The sequence below is a fragment of the Hyperoodon ampullatus genome, assembly GCF_949752795.1.
Source record: "Hyperoodon ampullatus genome assembly, chromosome: 13".
In the NCBI taxonomy this organism is placed as follows: Eukaryota; Metazoa; Chordata; class Mammalia; order Artiodactyla; family Ziphiidae; genus Hyperoodon; species Hyperoodon ampullatus.
This window is the reverse complement of record NC_136926.1, coordinates 43,149,368-43,168,844: the sequence shown is the minus strand read 5'-3', so window position 1 is coordinate 43,168,844 and position 19,477 is coordinate 43,149,368. Positions and strand designations below refer to the sequence as shown.

General features: G+C 33.9%; 1 protein-coding gene across 1 annotated transcript in view; it reads left to right on the top strand.

The window, feature by feature from the left end:
- Window positions 1-19,477, top strand: part of SS18 (SS18 subunit of BAF chromatin remodeling complex) — a gene marked incomplete at its 5' end in the record, with an annotated part of 76,129 nt that overhangs the window by 39,768 nt on the left and 16,884 nt on the right. The window contains 4 exons of the mRNA XM_079717243.1: window positions 2,480-2,701; window positions 15,054-15,221; window positions 15,881-15,985; window positions 18,895-18,987. Coding sequence (XP_079573369.1) covers window positions 2,480-2,701; window positions 15,054-15,221; window positions 15,881-15,985; window positions 18,895-18,987 — 588 coding nt within the window. The remainder of the gene's footprint in view (window positions 1-2,479; window positions 2,702-15,053; window positions 15,222-15,880; window positions 15,986-18,894; window positions 18,988-19,477) is intronic.

Genomic DNA, 19,477 nt, shown 5'->3' with positions numbered 1-19,477 from the left:
TCAAGCCTAAGGCTGAGGAAACAAGCAGCAGCAATATAATTATTGTTAACATGACATTTTTGTTTTTGTGTAAGGCTGTCTGGAGTAAGATATACTCTTTATGAGCCAGAGATTTTCAAGCACTTAGGATCTAGATTGTCCAGAATACCTTAGAGCTTCTAAAACAATTTATAGTTAGAGAGTTTACAGTTTAGGTGTATAGGAGAAATTGGAAGTCCAGTTACTTATATTGCCTTTATTTAATAAGTTTTGTATAGTGTTTAGCCAACCTTTTTATGCACACAAATTTGTAACTAGGCTTTTAATTTCCAATTTTAGTTTGTTTTTAATATTTTATTTTATAATGTAAGTTGTAGTGCTTCTTATATGCTGTTTGATTTGTTCGTATATCCTCTTAGTCTTAGGTTCCTTTTTAAAAAAATTTAATTGATTAAAAAAAATTAGATAATACATACCTATGGCACCAAAATAAAAAAGGTACAAAAAAGGCATACAGCCCCTACCTTCCCAGACTCTTTGTTCCAGACAGGCATTGGTACCCAGTTATCCTTGAAACACATATGCATGTATACATTCTATTTTCTTTCTTCTTATTCTTTTTTTAAAAACACAAATGGTAGCATACAGTAGATATTACTATATAGCATCTTTTTTTACCTCTTAAAGGTTTCTCTTGGAGACCATGAGTATATAAACATATATTTTGGAGACCACTCGGTATATAAAGAGCTGCCTCATTCCTTTTGATGACTGCATTACATTCTTTTTTACGGATGCCTCTAATTTACTTGGACAGTTCCCTTCTGATAGAAATATAGGTTATTTCTAGTCCTTTGGTGTTAAAAATTATGCGCTTGTGACTATGCCTGTAAAATATAAATAAATAAGTAAACAGATAAACTTAAAATTTTGCATCCATATACGTACACACACAAAAACTTGTATATTTATAGAATAAGTTCCTAGAACTGAAATTGCTAGGTTAAAGGTGTATGCATTTTATTTTTATTCATTCATTCATTCATTCATGGCTGCATTGGGTCCTTGTTGCTGCATGTGGGTTTTATTTAGTTTTGGGGGGCTACTCTTTGTTACAGTGCGTGGGCTTCTCATTGCAGTGGCTTCTCTTGTTGCGGAGCATGGGCTTTAGGTGCGCAGGCTTCAGTAATTGTGACACGCGGGCTCAGTAGTTGTGGCACACAGGCTCAGTAGTTGTGGTGCAGGGCTTAGTTGCTCCGCGGCATGTGGGATCTTCCCGGACCAGGGCTCGAACCCGTGTCCCCTGCATTAGCACCACTTCCCCTGCACTGCGCCACCAGGGAAGCCCTAAAGGTATATGCATTTTAAAATATGGTAGTTATTACCATATTGGTCTACATAAAAATAGTAGACCAATTTATAGTAGACTTATTTATACATTTATATTCTCTCAACAAAGTATGAAAGTGCTTCTTTCTTCATAATATAGTTGGAACAAAACTTTTGATCTTTGCAAGTCTAGAAGGTGAAAAATGGATCTCATAGTTTTAATTTGCCTTTTTATTATAGTAAAAAAAGCAAGCAATTTTCTCATGTTTTATGACCCCTTTTGTAGTTTTCGTGTGAAGTGATCATTCATATACTTGGCCCTTTTACTGCTGGTGGTCTTTTACTTGCTTTATATGTTAAGTAAGTAGTTTGGTCTGTGATATTTCTTGTAAATAATTTTTTCCCAGTTTATCTTTTTATTACTTAATTTTGTTTTGTTGGTCATGTGCAAATGTTTTATTTTTATGTACTCTACTTTATAAATCTTTTATGGTTCTGGGTTTTTTGGCACACTTAAAAAGGCCCTTACAGTCCAAGATTATTTATAAAATTCTCTGTTTTGAAATACTCTGTTACAACTTCTTTGCTTTTTCTTCTTTTTTAATGTTTAATTTTTTTTATCCATCTGGACTTAGTTTTGGTAGAAGAAATGTGGTAGGGACCCAACCTGTATTTTTCCAGATATCTACTCAGTTGTTAAACATCATTTATTGAATTATCTTTTCTTTTGCTCACTGATACTTAATGTCAGCGCCATTGTCATTTACCAAATTATGCATTTCGGTCACTTTCAGACTGTGCTCTAGGTTTATTGATCTGTTAATCGGTTCATTTATGTGTTAATACTACATACTTTTAATTCAGCTTTATATGTTTTTGTCTCTTATAAAGCAAGTCCTCCTTCATTACTCTTTTTGTTTTTTTCCAGGATGTTCCTGGCTTTTCAAAAGCAACAGTTTCTTAATCTGTAAAATGATAATAATGTCTACCTCACAGTATTTGCTATCATTCATGTAAAGCATTTACTTTGTTTGCTATTGATTAAATACTCAAGTTATTGTTTGTGCTCTTGTTACATTAATGCAAAGAAATAAATATGCTTTTTAAGGTACTTTTGTATAGATCATCTGTTTAACTTTCATATTTTGGTTCTGATCACTTTTCTTCAAAGGGCCTAACCATATGCCTATGCAGGGACCTGGACCCAATCAACTCAATATGACAAACAGTTCCATGAATATGCCTTCAAGTAGCCACGGGTCCATGGGAGGTTACAGCCATTCCGTGCCATCGTCCCAGAGCATGCCGGTACAGAACCAGATGACCATGAGTCAAGGGCAGCCGATGGGAAACTATGGCCCCAGACCAAATATGAATATTCAACCAAACCAAGGTAAGTAAGCTTTATAAAATTCTTGACTAGGATGCTCCATTAGCCTTCGAAAATCAAGCAATTTTTTCAAAATGTTAGCTGATTTTCAAAATTACAAGTTTGAAGTGAGGAATAATCATACCCATAGGAAAGGAACATCAAGTTCGAAACCAGCTTAAAATAATTTTTTCCTTTTACATTTAGAAATTAAAATGCTCAATTTAGCTTTTTAAGCTTATTTGTTTTTATGTCTTTTGGACAGTTTGAGATTTTATATTTTTGGATTTTTAAGCTAATCAATGAATAACCAAACATTTGGTTAGAGCTAGAAAACTGAGAAAATACAATTTTATCTTTGTAAGTACACTCCTTAAAGAACATCTGTTCTATGGTTCATTTTACTTGTGAAGAATATATTAATTTCTATGAATTTCCCTTGATTTAATGTTTTCTGATGCTGTGTTTCAGCATTAAAGGTAATTTTAACATAATTTGTTATTAGAATGTTCAGTGGAGGTGCTGCTGTATTCTTATATTCTTAGAGTGGTGTGAAGTCTATTAAAGTTTATTACCAGCCTCAGAGAATGAAATTGTTATCATGTTTCTCTTTTAAGTATTCTTGTGAATAATAACTAAAAACCAGTAAGTGGCGCTCTGTTCTGCTAATTGCCTGGGAAAACATTTGGCATGTTGCCAGCCTAAAGCTATTTCAGTTATTAAATGCGGTGAGGTTAAGAGTCTAAGATAGAATTAAATGTATTTGCAATAAAATTTTCTAGATTTTGCTTATGAAAAACACATCACCAAAGTACACCCAGAAAAAGGAAGTTAATGTTAATCTGTTGATCATGATTTTTGATAAAATAATATATTGTAATTTTAAAATATTAATAAAGATATTTTCTGTAATTTAGATAAAATACACCGGAAACAAAGGGAGATAATAGAGCAAATTGTCAATGAATGCAGCTTCACAAAACTGGCACTTGCTCCATTTTTCCCCACAAAAGTTGTTCAGTGCCCATGGTGGAGTATTTTTTTTAATTTTTTTATTCTGTCAATTAAAGGTTCAAAACAACAGCAAGATCCAGTCAGTGCTAGATCAGAAGGGGGTTCACATGTTTCTCTGTACAGTTTGGTTACCAGGAAAAAGCAGAAAAATTGATAGTGATTCTTTACAGCAACCGCTGTAGTTATGGTACACTTCTTAGAAACTATATTTAAGGAAAGGTAGGATGTGCACAAAAATGGATGTTGCTGCAGCATGGTTTGATATGACATCATAAGATCTGAAGAAGAAAAAATAATGCATGCAGCAGTGTGTATGTAGAAAATAGTTAACTGTTTTTGGAGAAAGGACTTGAAGTGTTCATAGGAATTTTTTGTTCAAAACATAGGGACCAACTATTCTTTCTATTTTTTTAACTAAAATTATTTTTCTTTTATTGAGTTATAATTAACATATGATATTAGTTTCAGGTGTACAACATGATTTGATATTTTCACACATTATGAAATGATCACCACGATAAGTCTAGTTACCAACTGTCATTGAACAAAATTGTTAAATGTTTTTGACTGTATTCCCTATGTGGAAAAAAAAAAACGTATTAATGCAAAGGCTAATATAATAAAAACATGTAGACCTGCCACACAAAACATGTCATTTCAAAAAGCTGCTCAAAAAGTTGGCCCTATTAAATTTACTGATTATATATTAGTATGTTCATGGTCATTATAAAAATTTCAACAGTTACTATTTTTTTAGCTTTAAAAGAAAAATGAGTTTATATGACAGTGGCATTGTAATTAGTGCCTACTTTTAGTTGTAGTTTTTTTTTTTTTTAGTTGTGGTTTTATACATATCTATGAATTGAGAAAACTGAAATATTTTTTAATTCAGCATTTAGGTTTATTATTTTAACAGAATATTTCCCTCTAAGTTCTCTTATGAGGACTAATGCTTTTAGGTGAAAGGTTTAGCAAGTTTTTAATGTTAATTTCTTTCTTAAATTGCTAGGAAAATGTTGTAAATAGGCAATCCAACAAACTTTCCATGTTATTTTCACTGTTATCTAGATAAAGTTCAGTGACGATCACTTTGAACTTTAGGAGTAAGACCTGTGTTCAGAGTGAATCACTGTCTCCTTACGAACTGGATCTACTCACTCATGTAGAGAGAGCGTAAGCTCCACTGGAATTGAAAAAGCTTCAGAAAGGGAGAAGTTTGCCTCTTTTGTTCACACTGTTTTGTTCTGGTGCCTAGAACAAAACCTGAGGGTAGGCATAAAAATCTGTCTCTTCAGTGAATAGGAATTGAAACCATGTGTTAATATGATAACCCGGAAAGACAGAGTTAGTGCCTTAAAGATGTTTCTTTAAAAGTCAAATTGGAATAGTAAGGCTTTCTGGACCAACAGATAGCATTTGATAGAATCAGCAGTTTTCATTCCCAGGCATTAGTGATTATCACTTTCCACATTTAACACCATTTTACTTACTGATTCCATATTCAAATATAAGGATTTTCACAAATTGTTATATTTGTGTTAAAGCATGTATTTCACAAGTTCAGGGTATGGTATATAATTCTTCAGACTTGGATCCAAGTCTTGGCCCCATAGATTACCATGTGTGGGATCTTTGACTCACTCACTCAATTTCTTTAAGTGAGATTAAGTGAGATGATAGCATTTAAAAATCCTAATTCAGTAATTGTATAGTTTACATAAAATCAGTTAGAATAAACAAGGTTTTGTTTCTTTTTTTGTAATAAAAACTCGAGATCACCTTATTGGCTATTGTCTTTTTTAACCATAAGATCTAATTTATTTCTGGCTTTAATTTTGTTTGAATAGTATTAAGAACGTTTTGATTCATTTAGCTAATACGTTGCAAGTGATAATGATCTGATCTAGAGGCTTGGCATTAGAGTAGTGGGAAATTTTTCTTTCAGTACCTTTATTATTGTAAATATGAAGGGCAAAAAGTATGTATTACCATAGCCAAGACTGTTATATTTACTCTTATTATACAGTGGTTTATTATCTGATCAGAGCTGTACACATCTTTGGGTTAGAAGCTACTGTTATTATCCTCATTCCGTGCATGAGGAAACACATCCTATGGAAATACAGGCAGGCCTGCTGTTGCAAAGTTCTGATATGCATGAACTTCTGTGACCACAATTTAGTAAATAACACCTGTTGCCGAACAACATGGTTCAGAGTTCACTTACCATGCTGTATTAACTGTGAGTAGTTGCATAAAGCACCACCTTGGCTGCTATCTCCTCAGTCCACAAATCACTGTATTTATGAGTGTCATGATCGATGACCATTCATGTCACTTTCAGATTCCGTCAGTGATTGATCACTGTGCATCCATCAGTTATGCACATAACAGCAAAGCATGGAGTTGTGTTGCTTCCTTGGCTCCCAGAGATACATGTTATTTTATAAAAATAGATAATTCAAAGAGGGCCTTGGCCAACAAAGATAAAAGTCTAACAAAGAAATGAAAAGTAATACTGCGGGAAATAAATCCAAGTCCTTTGTAAGTAGAATTACAGAAGGAATTGCTGACCTTGGGAATGTTGACACTGCTGCCATTTGAGAGACTCTAGATCTGCATTGCAGGTCCTCAGTGAAGGTGAACTTGCTGATGTAAATGAGGAAACTGGCTGTGATGAAAGAACGAAGATGTCCCAGAGAAAGCAAGACTAGCAAAATATTTTGTGTTAAGGAAAGTCTTGGAGGCATTTCATAACATTGAAAGCGCAAAGGATAAAACGTTGGAGGTTGATCTGTACTCTTTTTTAAAATTTATTTATTTTTGGCTGCATTGGGTCTTCGTTGCTGCACGCGGGCTTTCTCTAGTTGCAGCGGGCAGGGGCTACTCTTCGTTGTGGTGTACAGGCTTCTCATTGCGGTGGCTTCTCTGGTTACGGAGCACAGGCTCTAGTCACGTGGCCTTCAGTAGTTGCAGCACGTGGGCTCAGTAGTTGTGGCTCACGGGCTCTAGAACGCAGGCTCAGTAGTTGTGGTGCATGGGCTTAGATGTTCTGCAGCATGTGGGATCTTCCTGGACCAGGGATCGAACCCTTGTCCCCTGCATTGGCAAGCGGATTCTTAACCACTGCGCCACCAGGGAAGCCCTGGAAGTTGGTCTATACTTAAAAAGGAATATGCCAATTTGTCAAGCTATAGAAAAGACACTAGCTCTGAATCATCAGTTACATCATGACAATTTGGAGCTAGCATCTTTTTGAACTAAAGATGGGAAGATACTAAATCATGTTTGTATACTGATAGGAATGATCCATTGGAGATAGGGGAATTGATGCTGCAAGAGAGTGAGGAAAGGGACAATTGCAGGAGCAATGTATTTGAGCTGCTGGGAGGAGTTTGAAGTCAAAGTCCCCAAGACTTCTGTCACCTCTGAGTCTAGCCAACTGCAGAGTTACAGGGAACAGTCCCCAAGATTGGCTTCATATCTGACACCAGTTACAAGTCTGGGGTTCCCAAAACTACTCTCAAGTTCAGTGATTTGCTGGAAAGACTCACAGAACTCACTAAAAGTTGTTATACTTAGAGTTATGATTTATTACAGTGAAAGGATACAGATTAACATCAGCCAAGGGAAGAATCCAGAAGACGTATGAATGCAGAGTTTCTTTCCTCATGCAGTCAGGATGCTTTGCTCTCCTGGTCCAGTGTGTGACAGTACACACAGAGTATTGCTAACCAGGGGAATTCACCCAAACCTCCATCAATGTTCAGAGTTTATACTGGGACTCTATTATGTAGATTTGATTGACTGATTGATTGATTGATTGCTCACGGTGTCTGTCTCAGTCTCCAGTCTCTGGTCCCTCTGGGCATGATTCAAAGCTCCCGCCAACCAGGTTCAGGAGCTTTAGGAATCCTCAGTTTAATAAATTTAGTAAATCTTCAATATAAAAAAGCACTGTGGGGCTTCCCTGGTGGCACAGTGGTTGAGAGTCCGCCTGCCGATGCAGGGGACGCGGGTTCGGGCCCCAGTCCGGGAAGATCCCACATGCCACGGAGCGGCTGGGCCCGTGAGCCATGGCTGCTGAGCCTGCGCATCCAGAGCCTGTGCTCCGCAACGGGAGAGGCCACAACAGTGAGAGGCCCGCGTACCACCAAAAAAAAAAAAAAAAAAAGCACTGTGATATTATACTGAATTTCAAGTACAACATAGAATATCTACAAATGAAAGAATTATTTCAAAAATTTTATTCCATAGAAATATCATGTGTACCTCCATAGTGGATTTGAATGAGTGATAACTGTGCATATACTCATCTTTCTTCACTCTAAAAATTGGTAAATCAACATTGGTAATATTGCAAGTTTCTTCTTGTTACAGTTTAGGTATACACAACCATTACATTGTAGTTCAGACTAGATGCTTTGCTTAAACATTTGATCATTATTCCTATATTGGATGGGTTTTTCAAGATTGTAATCTTTCCCCCACTGATGACATTTTTCTGGTTATAAAATATTTAATATGAAAAATTTGGAAAAGAAGGAAAAGCATAGAGCATAAAATAAAATCACCTATATAATCTTGCACTATAAGTTTTAAATTACTCCACAGACAGGGTACAGTCCACTTATGGATAGTAAGTAACCTGTACTTAGGCTCTTTGTAGCAACAGTTTGAGTACCTGTAATTACATAATTATTTGTAAATATCTGTTTAATTATTTTTCCCTAGACGCTTTAAGTTCTATGAATTCAGGAACTGTGTCATGTTTTGTTCATTATTTTATCCTATTTGTTAACTGATAGATGAGGTAGATTTCCTGCTGTTGTAACAAATTAGAAAACTAGCATCCTTGTCTGTTGTATTGTCATCCATTGGTTGTCATTCCATGAATGAACCAAAGAAGGAACCTGTCAGGTACTGTCAGAGAAAATGGATGATTGTCAGTTATACTAAAACCTTTCAGTTTTGGGAGACAGAATCCAGATGAATTTCTGTTCAACAGATTATAAACTTAGTTTCATTATGACTCATTTTAAAATATTTTTTATTTTGAAATAATTATAGGTTTACAGGAAGTTGCAGAGGTAATATAGAGAGATCCTGTGTATCCTCCTTGCAATATCTTTAAGCCCTGGCAACCACTGTTGCTCTTCTCTCCATTTCTATTATTTTGTCATTTTCAGAATGCTACATAAATGGTATCATGCAGTGCGCAGCCTTTTGAGATTGGCTTTTTTTACTCAGCGTGATTAATATTTATTCAACCTGTTGCATGTATCAGTCGTTCATTCCTTTTTGTTGCTGAGTAGTATTCCATGTTATGGCTGTACCACAGTTTGTTTAACCATTCATCTATTGAGGGCTAGTTTTTGGCTTTTACAAATAAAGATGCTCTGAACAGTCGTGTACATGATAATGTTTTTGTTTGGACATTAGTTTTCACTTCTCTGGGATAAATAACCAGGAGTGCTATTGCTGGGTCATATGATAAGTTATATATTCAGTTTTTTTAGAAACTGCCGAAGTGATCACCAAAGTAATTACCATTTTACCATCCCATCAGCAATGTGTGAGAGATCTGCTTTTTCCAAGTCCTTGCCAGCATTTGGTATTGTCAGTTTTTTTCTTTTTTATCTTAGCTGTTCTAAAAATGTGTAGTAGACTACATCTCATTGTGGTCCTAATTTGCATCTCCCCAATGGCTACTGATACTGCACATCTTTTCATGTGCTTATTTGCCATCTCTATATCCTCTTCAGTGAAATGTCTCTTCATGTCTTTTGCCCATTTTCTAGTTGAATTATTTTTTAACTGTCTGTCTGTCCATCCATCTACTCATCCATTAATAGCATCTTCTTTTTCAAAATGCATTTCAGAGTAACTTGCAGATATTAGTACACTTTACCCATGAATACTTTAGTCTGTGTATCATTAGAGCTCAACGTTTAAAAATTTTTATTTTTTCTTTTAATAGTTTTTTCTTTAGGTAATATTTACATGCAATGAAGTGCACCAATCTTAAGTGTATCATTCACTGGGTTTTGACTTATTTGTAACATTTACTCCTTGGGATTCATTTTATAGCTAACATCCTAGGTGCCCTTATGGGATGCAGTTCTAATCCAGTTTAACCATTTTTCATGATCTATAATCTGGCTGCTTTTATGGTAAAAGAGGATAATTGGTTACTTTTTTTCCATTACACCTCTTTCTCAATGTGTGATCCTAAGACTACCGGGGTCAGAATCATCTGGGGTAGTTGTTAAAACAAGATTTGTCTGCTCCACCCCCATACCTGCTAAATCAGAATCTCTGGGGGTAAATTTTAGAAATTACGTTTTACAATCATTCCAAGTTCGTAGTTACTTACAGTCCATTCCCTCAGAAGTTTTTTCTAGGCAGGATCATTTCTTCTGTACCTGATGGTTCATAACTTTTCAGCTTTCATGCTAAGTGACACAAAGCTATATGTTCTAATATAGCCCATCTCCATGGCTTTCTACTTGGACAAGATTGGACCTTACTTTCACAACAGATTGTCACATGTGTCCCATATATCTAGAGCTTTTGGAATGCCTTTCATTCTACAATAGATGTTTAACAGTGACTTTGTTTTTGAATTAATATTGTATAGTATAGTTGAAACTATTAAGAGAAGTTGGCTAAGAAATTGCCTAGCTTTTTACTTTGCTGGATTTATTAAGCCACAATACATCCCTTTTCCAATTTTCAATCACCAGAAAACTGAATACATAATCTAATTCTCAGACTAGTTTGTAGAGATGCCTGTGATTTAGAATTATGCCCTTGAGAATCCAGGACTTCTTAACTCAGCACTATTGACATTTTGAGCTGCATAATTTTTTGTTGTTGGGGCCTGTCCTGTGCATCGTGAGATATTTAGCAGTATTTCTGTCCTGTACCCACTAGGTGACAGTAGCAACCCCCCACACCAGTTGTGACGACCAAAAATGGCTCCAAACTTTACTGAATGTCCCCTGGGGACAAAATCACCCACAGTTGAAAATCACAGCCTTAAGAAATAATTACTGTAAGGAAGTACATGTAAGGATTGTCTGTGCTACTGAAGAAACTAATAATAACAAAAGTTATTGATTGATACTATTATGTTTCAGTACTTTTTAATACTTTCATGAGATTTCTCTAAAAACTTCATGTTATGAAAAGTTTGTATCTCTTAATGAACTGTTCTTTTTACTAGATAAAATCTATCATGGTTCTATTTCTTCATTGGCTTCTAGGAAATTCAGCTAAGTTTGTAATAGTTAACAGTGACTTTACTGAGCTGCTGGGATTTTCTTAGTTACTTGGCTCATGTTCTTTTATCCTTGGTGTTATATCTAAATGTCTTATTATGAACTGCTTAAAACTCTTGATGAGGACAGATGTACGTTTTTGGTAAGTAAAGAATCCTATTTGCTTTAAGTGGCTATTTAATAGGTGGGTGAGCTAATTGAATTTACTGGAATACAGGGTTTTTTTTTCTTGCAAATAAACCATTAGTAATACATTCAAATGAGAGCTGTAAGTGGTTTAGTTTGAGACTGAATGGTTAAGGAAAAAGTAGTAAAATGTGAGCAGTAGATGATGAAATATGAACAACAAAATAGGCTTGGAGTAGGTATTATCTACGCGGTTTCGTGGTCACTATAACAGAAATAATAGATGAAGTGAAGAAACTTCTTGTATTCTAGGATTTTATTATTAGAGTGATGATGTTACATAGAACTGTTTTCCTGGGAGATATTACATGGGAGAAGTATGATTTGACTTCGAAGAAGAGGTACACATAATGGTTAAGAGCATGGCTTTAGAGTTCTCACCACCATTTCCTAGCTATACAACTTTAGGTAAGGTTCTTAATGCTTGTATGCCTTAAGTTTTCTTACTTGTAAAGTGAAGTTGATAACAATACTACATGTTTCATAGGGTTTGAGGAGGATAAATAATAGACATAAAGCTCTTAGCTTGGGCTTCCCTGGTGGCACAGTGGTTAAGGATCCGCCTGCCAATGCAGGGGACACGGGTTCAAACCCTGGTCCGGGAGGATCCCACATGCTGCGGAGCAACTAGGCCTGTGTGCCACAACTACTGAAGCCCGTGCACCTAGAGCCCGTGCTCTGCAACAAGAAAAAAAAGCTCTTAGCTTAATGCCTGGCCTGTAATAAGTGCTTATTAACTGTTAGCTGTCATATTTAACCTTCACTTAAAATAATTTGTAGATTAATGGTATGATTTACAGAGTTTTAGTGTATTGGTTTGCATCTCAATATATGAATATATATGCATGTATGTATATATTATATGTATATAGAATTTTAAAAATTATATAGTTCTGAATTCTTCACAGATTATTTGAAGCTTATTTTTTTAAATTAATTTATTGTATTTTATTTTTGGCTGCGTTGGGTCTCTGTTGCTGTGCAAAGCTTATTGTTATCTTTATAGTTGAGTCTTAAAAAAATTCTTCTTTTTGAACAAGTAACTTGAGACAAAACTAAGTATTAACTGTCTCATTGGAGCAAAGAATTCCAGTAATGTAAAATATGGTGAATTGGGAATATTTCACATGTGTTTAAGATACAGGACATTGTTTCCATAGAATATCTGTTAGGGTATGAAGCTCAAAATGGAAAGAAATAATGTGGTGATGTACATTTGTTACATGTCCTTTTAAAACACTTTTACAAAAGCATATTATAATTAAGACATTAGTAGGATCTTGGTATCACACTTTTTAGTTCACCTTAGCATCAGAATGATTTATGTAAAAGATAAAGAGTAACCTTTAAGCATACAGTAATGTGTGAGGTCAGTGTTTGTAGAAAATGATTTTAGTAGACTTATTTTATAATCTTCACTCTGTAGCACAAATTTTTAGAACTTATTTTGGGGGTAACCTTTTGAGATTTAGCTCTCTTATTTCCATTAGTATCTCAAGAGATAACATACATTTATTTGCCAGTGTAGCATATTTCATTATCATAAGAAAAATAATATGCTTCCTAAACAATCAGAATTGAAGTCGTATTTTTTTTTTAATGGATAAGGCTTCAAGGGAAAACATGAAAAGTACCATGCTTTAGCAATGCTCTCCTCCTCCATTCTCTGCCGTTTTAGGCTTGATCTTGAATGATGTCAGGGATCCTTAGAGGGAGAGAAGTGACAGAGAATAAAAAGAAGGGTGGTAATTGAGCTCTTTGGGATTGGAAGTTCTGACTCTCCCCAAAGATAAAGCACAAGTGGCATGGTCTTTTCTATCTAGGGCTTAAACTAGAATTACTTTTCTCCTTTACAGCAGAGCTTGGAATTTTGTTGTTATTGTATCCTTTGGGATTTTCCCCCAGCTATTGTGTTTTTGCTTTCTTTCTCCTTTATTTTTAATTTTGCTTCCAGTGCATATTATATGCTTTAATTTTATAGTTATCTTCTGTTAAGACAAGAGGTCTTTAATCAGTGATGGAGAAGAAAGACAAGGCAAAACCTTCATTTACTAAAAATGAATTCTATAAATGGCCAATCATGCTGCCTACTATATTATGAATGCTAGTATTCAGTACTTTATTATATACAAAATGCATTTTAAAAATTGTAACCTCAGTTAAAGTAGTTAGTGTTTTGGAACTTTTTAAATTGCATAATTTGTTTCTGAACTACTGAATTTGCTATAGCTTCAATAGAGACAGTGAAGAACAGTAGAATAAATGTGCTTTTGAAATCAAACTTGAGTTATGCCTGATTCCCAGTTGATATCTATTAGCTTATATGATCTTGATCTTTGGATTCTTTGGCTAAAAACTTGAAAATTAGTATCCTTACCTTTGGTAGTTGTTAGTGATTTACATTAAATAAATGTGAAAGCGTGTCTGGTAGTGTTAAGTGCATTCTGTTTCAAGTTCTCTTCCCCTCCACTCTCCACTGAGCCACCTTATCCCTACTATTAAGAGTTTATTGTTGAAAAAAAAAAGTCCCAGAGTAACCTTTGAAAGGTTTATATTTATGACAAAATTAGAAGGAAAAAGGAATTTGAAAAGAAGTAGAAGAACAGAAGAAGGCAAGTAGGAGAAAAAGAGTTAGCTCTGGTAAAATACTTCTTTAGATAACCAGTTCTTCAAACTGGAAAAGAGGGAGTTCTTTCTGCTTACATTGTTGCTGCTATTGTAGGTCAGCAACATATTTAAAGAGGTGGGCATGTTTTGTTTTGAATTTTTATATAAATAATGAGCTTTTGGCTCATCTGGGCAGTTTTGCCTGTAAAAGTTTTCTAGTTCTTTGCCTTTTGTACTTTCTTCTTAAATTTTCCTCAAGTCAATAAAGGGGGGGAGTATGTAGCTCTTTAGGCAGTAAACTGGGGGATGACTCATACATACTTCTCAGACAGTAATGGTTATAATGGTAGAATAATGAGCTCCCCATACCATAACTTAGCCTGGTGAACCTCTGAAGAGCTGCTTACATGTTTACATGACAACACGGAACTTTATGGCCATTGTTCATTATATCATGTGATATATTTTTACTGTTGCCAATGTGATACTATAGCAGTGGTAGTTGGGCTACCTCGATATTACTCACTTTGGAAACCGCATAGTTCTGATTTCTAAGTCTATGGCTTATTGTAATTCTCTGCCTAGGTGTTTTTGATTGTGTATGTGTGTGTTAGAGCTTATTAAGAAGCATTGTATAGTCTTTTGATTTCAGGAAAACCTTTTTAGTTTATAAATCTTAAAGTTGGAAAAAGGAAAGAAGACCCTTAAATTTTTGTTTTAAAATTGTTTATGAAATTCCACCAATATAAGGAGTATATTCATAAATGTGTTTGTAGTTTCCCTGTCTACCATTATATAATGACTGGGCATTGAAAAAGGAAAAAAAAATGGATACACTGAAATTAGATTTCTTTCCGTTAGTTCGACTACTGATTTGCTGTGTGATTTTGTGGTTTACTTTGTTTTGGCATATGTTCTTATGTAGCATAAGGATTCTATCTTTCCTAGAAAGATTGCATAGATAAATACTATATAGTACATAATAAAAAATACATACATTCAGGATGTTCATATATTGTATCCACTCTGTTTTTTTAGAAATTGTTACAGTATTCCTCCAGTGGAATTCAAATCAGCTACCATGGATTACTTGTTTTCCCTTGTTTGCAGATTTTTTTAGGCATGTGACCTGTAGTTCAAAGATTTGTTTTTATTACTTGAAGTCAGTTTATCTTGCAATAGATTATATAGTTTAGGGGTTATATGATAAAAGATTTTTGTATTTCTCTTAAGATGTTAAAATTATATGCCAAAAATTACGTGCATAATGTTTTGTCTGTTTTCAGGTCCAATGATGCACCAGCAGCCTCCTTCTCAACAGTACAATATGCCGCAGGGAGGTGGGCAGCATTACCAAGGCCAGCAGCCACCTATGGGAATGATGGGTCAAGTTAACCAGGGCAATCATATGATGGCACAGAGACAGATTCCTCCCTATAGACCACCGCAACAGGGTACGATTCCATTTGGAAAATTTTTAACAGTAGTCAGAAGGCTTTAAATTTTAATGAACTTTTCATACAGGCAAAGTCAGAGCTTTTTGTTTCTTGATTTTTAAAAATCATATTTTATTATTTTTCTTAAAAGGTAGTGAGTATAGTAGGTACAAAGGGTCACAGAAAGTGGATATGAACTTCCTGGTTTATAGCTTTCTTTTATTTATTCTTTTCTGGGAAAAGTTTACGTCAAAATTTTATATCGAAAGCTTACTAATTTACAGCAGAAAATACTGTTTTATTTTTGAGAAGTTACTAAATATATGATCAGAAACAAACCCTAATTTATTTGAAACTGCTCTAATATCAAAATAAAAAGGAAATTAATTTTCTTCCAGTTTGAATCTCTTTTTAGGAAGTTAATGTTTGTTTTTTTGAGTTGGTATTGTTTGATATTGCATGTATGGTCTTAACATTAATTTTTGTGAAATGTGGTGTGTGGTGTTGCTGTGTGTTTATGTATGTGTGTGTATACGAATAGTCAAAAGTATCTGAAATGCCAAAGCATGGGAGGGGAATCTACAGAAATCATCTCTCATAACACCAGATTAGACGGAAAGCCTTTGAATGACCTGGAGAACAAATTATTTACATCTTGACTGGTTGTGGTTTTTCAGGCCCACCACAGCAGTACTCAGGCCAGGAAGACTATTATGGGGACCAGTACAGTCATGGTGGACAAGGTCCTCCAGAAGGCATGAACCAGCAATATTACCCTGATGGTAATCTCTCCTAATGTTAACTTTCCCATTTTCTATCCCTGCCCAGTATTAATGTGGGTAGCTACTCAAAACATTCTAATCAGAATGAAGAAACTAACAATGTGTTTCTTCCAAATTTAGAAACACTTCAGTAATATAAAGCATCAATGGTAGCATTCGTTTATAATCTATTTTAAAGTATATTTTGTTTGGTTATTCCATATTAGTACCATCAGGAATCATGTTCTGTCATTGGAATCCTTTCTTATATAAAAGAGGATCCTTTTATATTTGGAATTGTTCATTTGAACCAAAGCAAGTGTTACTGATTTACTTTTTTAAATAAAAGCTTTATTGAGGTAATTCATATACCGTAAAGTTCACCCACTGGTTTACTCTTATGCATTGTATAAATACGAAGAGAATATAGTTTTGAGTATTCTTCCAAATTTCATCATGTTCGTTAATGTTGCATATGTCTCAAAGAACAGAACTATGTTTATATACATTAGCATTTGCACTTGAGAAAGATTTTAGAGACTGAATTATATCCATAATATAGCTGTTTATAATAGAGTCAGTAGAATAGAAGGACATTTGGAAACCAGATTTTAACTTTAGTTATTTAGTTTAATGGTATGTTTATTTTTTAGTGGGAAGGTGGCTTGTGAAAAAGTGGTCGGTAAAAGATGTACTGTGCTTAGTAGTAATACAAGCATACAAGCAGGCTTTCATCATACAGTTCTTTGTTTTCCTGTATGTTTGAAAACTTTATGATACAATGTTGAAGAAAAAATAATACAAACAAATAAAATTGATCAAATAGAGGTGGTTAGATTTTTCTTGTTTTGGAAGGACTTGCCAAAATCTTCATTTATATTAAGCTCCCTTGATATATTTAAGGTAAACTGCTTAACAGAAAACCTGGGCAAACTAAGAACTTCAAGCTAAAGTGTTGGGACCATTTGACTAGAAGCTAATGTAAGCTAGCAAGAAGATATAATTTGGTGTATTTAAAAAATAATTTTGTCCACCACTTTTTATCAATGTATAAAGCATAAGTGGTATAGGGATGTTGGTTTTTTCCTGCAAAGATTCTGCTTACACAAGCAGAACACTCACCTGTAGAATTTTGCACACAAAATCTATGTTTGTTAGTGGCAGTGATATGTATGGATAATTCTGGTTAGAAAACAACATTTTTTTAAATGTTTTACTTGCCCTGAATTATTTAGAATGTTGGGGGTTTTTTTCTTTTTCCTTTCACATGTAGACATTATATTAAGTTTTTTTTTATTAGTTTCTGCTTTATAACAAAGTGAATTAGTCATACATTTAAGTTTTTTTTTAATGAAAAACTTTAGTTACATTTATAGACTATAGATATTTTAAAGAAATGAACTCTAGGTTGTTAAATATTATATATTAGGAAGTCTGCTGAAAATAAATGATTGTTTTGTTTAATTTTAAAAATACATTTTAAGTAATTGAGTTGAATTTAACGCTGTTATTTTGGTCCTGAGTATTTCCTGAAATGTGAAATTTATATTGTTATAAATATGAACTTTCTATTCAAAATAGAGATGTTATTTTTGTAAATAGCAGAACTTTAAGGTTGCTATAAATAATTCATTTTATTACATAATGGAATTTTAAAATTTCAGTGGTATCATTTTTGCATAGCTGTGTATTAATATATTTGTCTGACGTTTACATAGAGTATTTATTCCATTTATAACAACAATTAATTTTCTTAAACAGCATTGGATATTTTGTTATTATGTTCAGATACTATGTCAATAAATATGTAGATCAGGGGTTGGCAAACTTTTTTTCTGTAAAGGGCCAGGAAATAAATATTTTCATCTTTGCAAATCATGTGGTCGCAGTCTAAACTACTGAACTCTTGTGGTAGCATGAAAACAGCTATAGAAAATATGAATGGATATGACTATTCCAGTGAAACTTTCTTTACAAAAACAGGCCACTGGCTGTGTTTAGACTGCAGACCATAGTTTGTCAATCCATAATATAGATATTTATGAGGTGGTTTGGGAACATTGGAATACTAGAGCAATGAGTATTACATTTATTCATAACTATATTCCTCCTTACTTAATTAGGTATTTTTCTAAAATTTAGTTCAGATTTTAGCTACTGAAAAGTTACTTCCTGCGATTTCTTTGAGCAGCTTAGTTAAAAGGACTAGAGTATTGATTTCATTAAAAGTCTAGTCATCTTGCAGGTGTAAATTTATCGTGCCTTAAAATTAAAGGTGTACTCTAGCACTTAACACAGTATTAATTTTATGAAGGTGTATGTTTATGATACTCTAGAAATATTTTCTAAAGGCTCCTAGAATGGCAGGATTAAGCAATATATTTTTGCATCTGAAAATACTTTGAGATACATATACTTTAAGCAAGTTAATAGAAAATGTGAAAAATTTGTTTCAGTTTCTTTTAGGGGAAAAAAACTTATGGAGCTCTTTTATATTTTGCATTGTTTTAGCATATGCTGTGGAATTGGCGACCAGCAGAACAGGTGTTTGACAAAATATAATTGCTTCCTTTGTTCGTTCTAATTTAATTCAAGTTATTTACATGTGGAAGTCCTAAATGCTTTCATTCTCTTTTTTTTTTTTAAATTGAAGATAAAGTTTTTTTTTCCCTCCTTGATGAGGATTATCAGAGTTAAGACTAAGTGTAATGTTTCTAAAACTGTTTTTTGCTTTAAAAAAAATTTGCACGTTATCTCAATATGAAAACAATCACATTTGGTAAATATTTGGCTAATGCAATTGAAATTATTTTTTATGTATTTCCATTTCTTTTTCTTTTTTTCAATTTTATCTGAAAGTTTAAATATATTTAGGGTTTTCACTCAGTGGCCATTAACGTTTCTTCCTGTCTCTTGTCGAATTGATGTAGGTCATAATGATTACGGTTATCAGCAACCGTCGTATCCTGAACAAGGCTACGATAGGCCTTATGAGGATTCCTCACAACATTACTACGAAGGAGGTATCTATATACCTTCACACACATACACATATATATCCCCTCCTACAGGAACGAAAATTCTTGCATAAGACAACTTCTACCCACGCAAAGCTCTCGTAGAATACTAGTTGCTGGCTGTCTTGAAAGTTGCAGGGAGCCTAGAACAATCAAAATAATTTCCTTACAAATATTTAAAATGTATAACCGTGACTTGCCATTTCTAACAACAATAAAAAGACTAAAACATTTAAAAATAATTTTTTCCTCAGTGGAAATTTTCTATTTGAACATAAATCCATCAATCCAATTTTTTTTTCTTGTGTGTGTTTACATATGTATAATTTTACATATAAGTTTAGTGCCTTTAGGAAACAGCTTGCTGATCTTGTGTAGCTAGTGTGTGCTCTTGTAGCTGTCTTTAATTTTGTCTTTTTTATTTTATTTAGCATAGTCATGATCTTATGACTGTGATGTTCCAGTAAATGTAATGCTCGTATGGCAGAGACGCTGA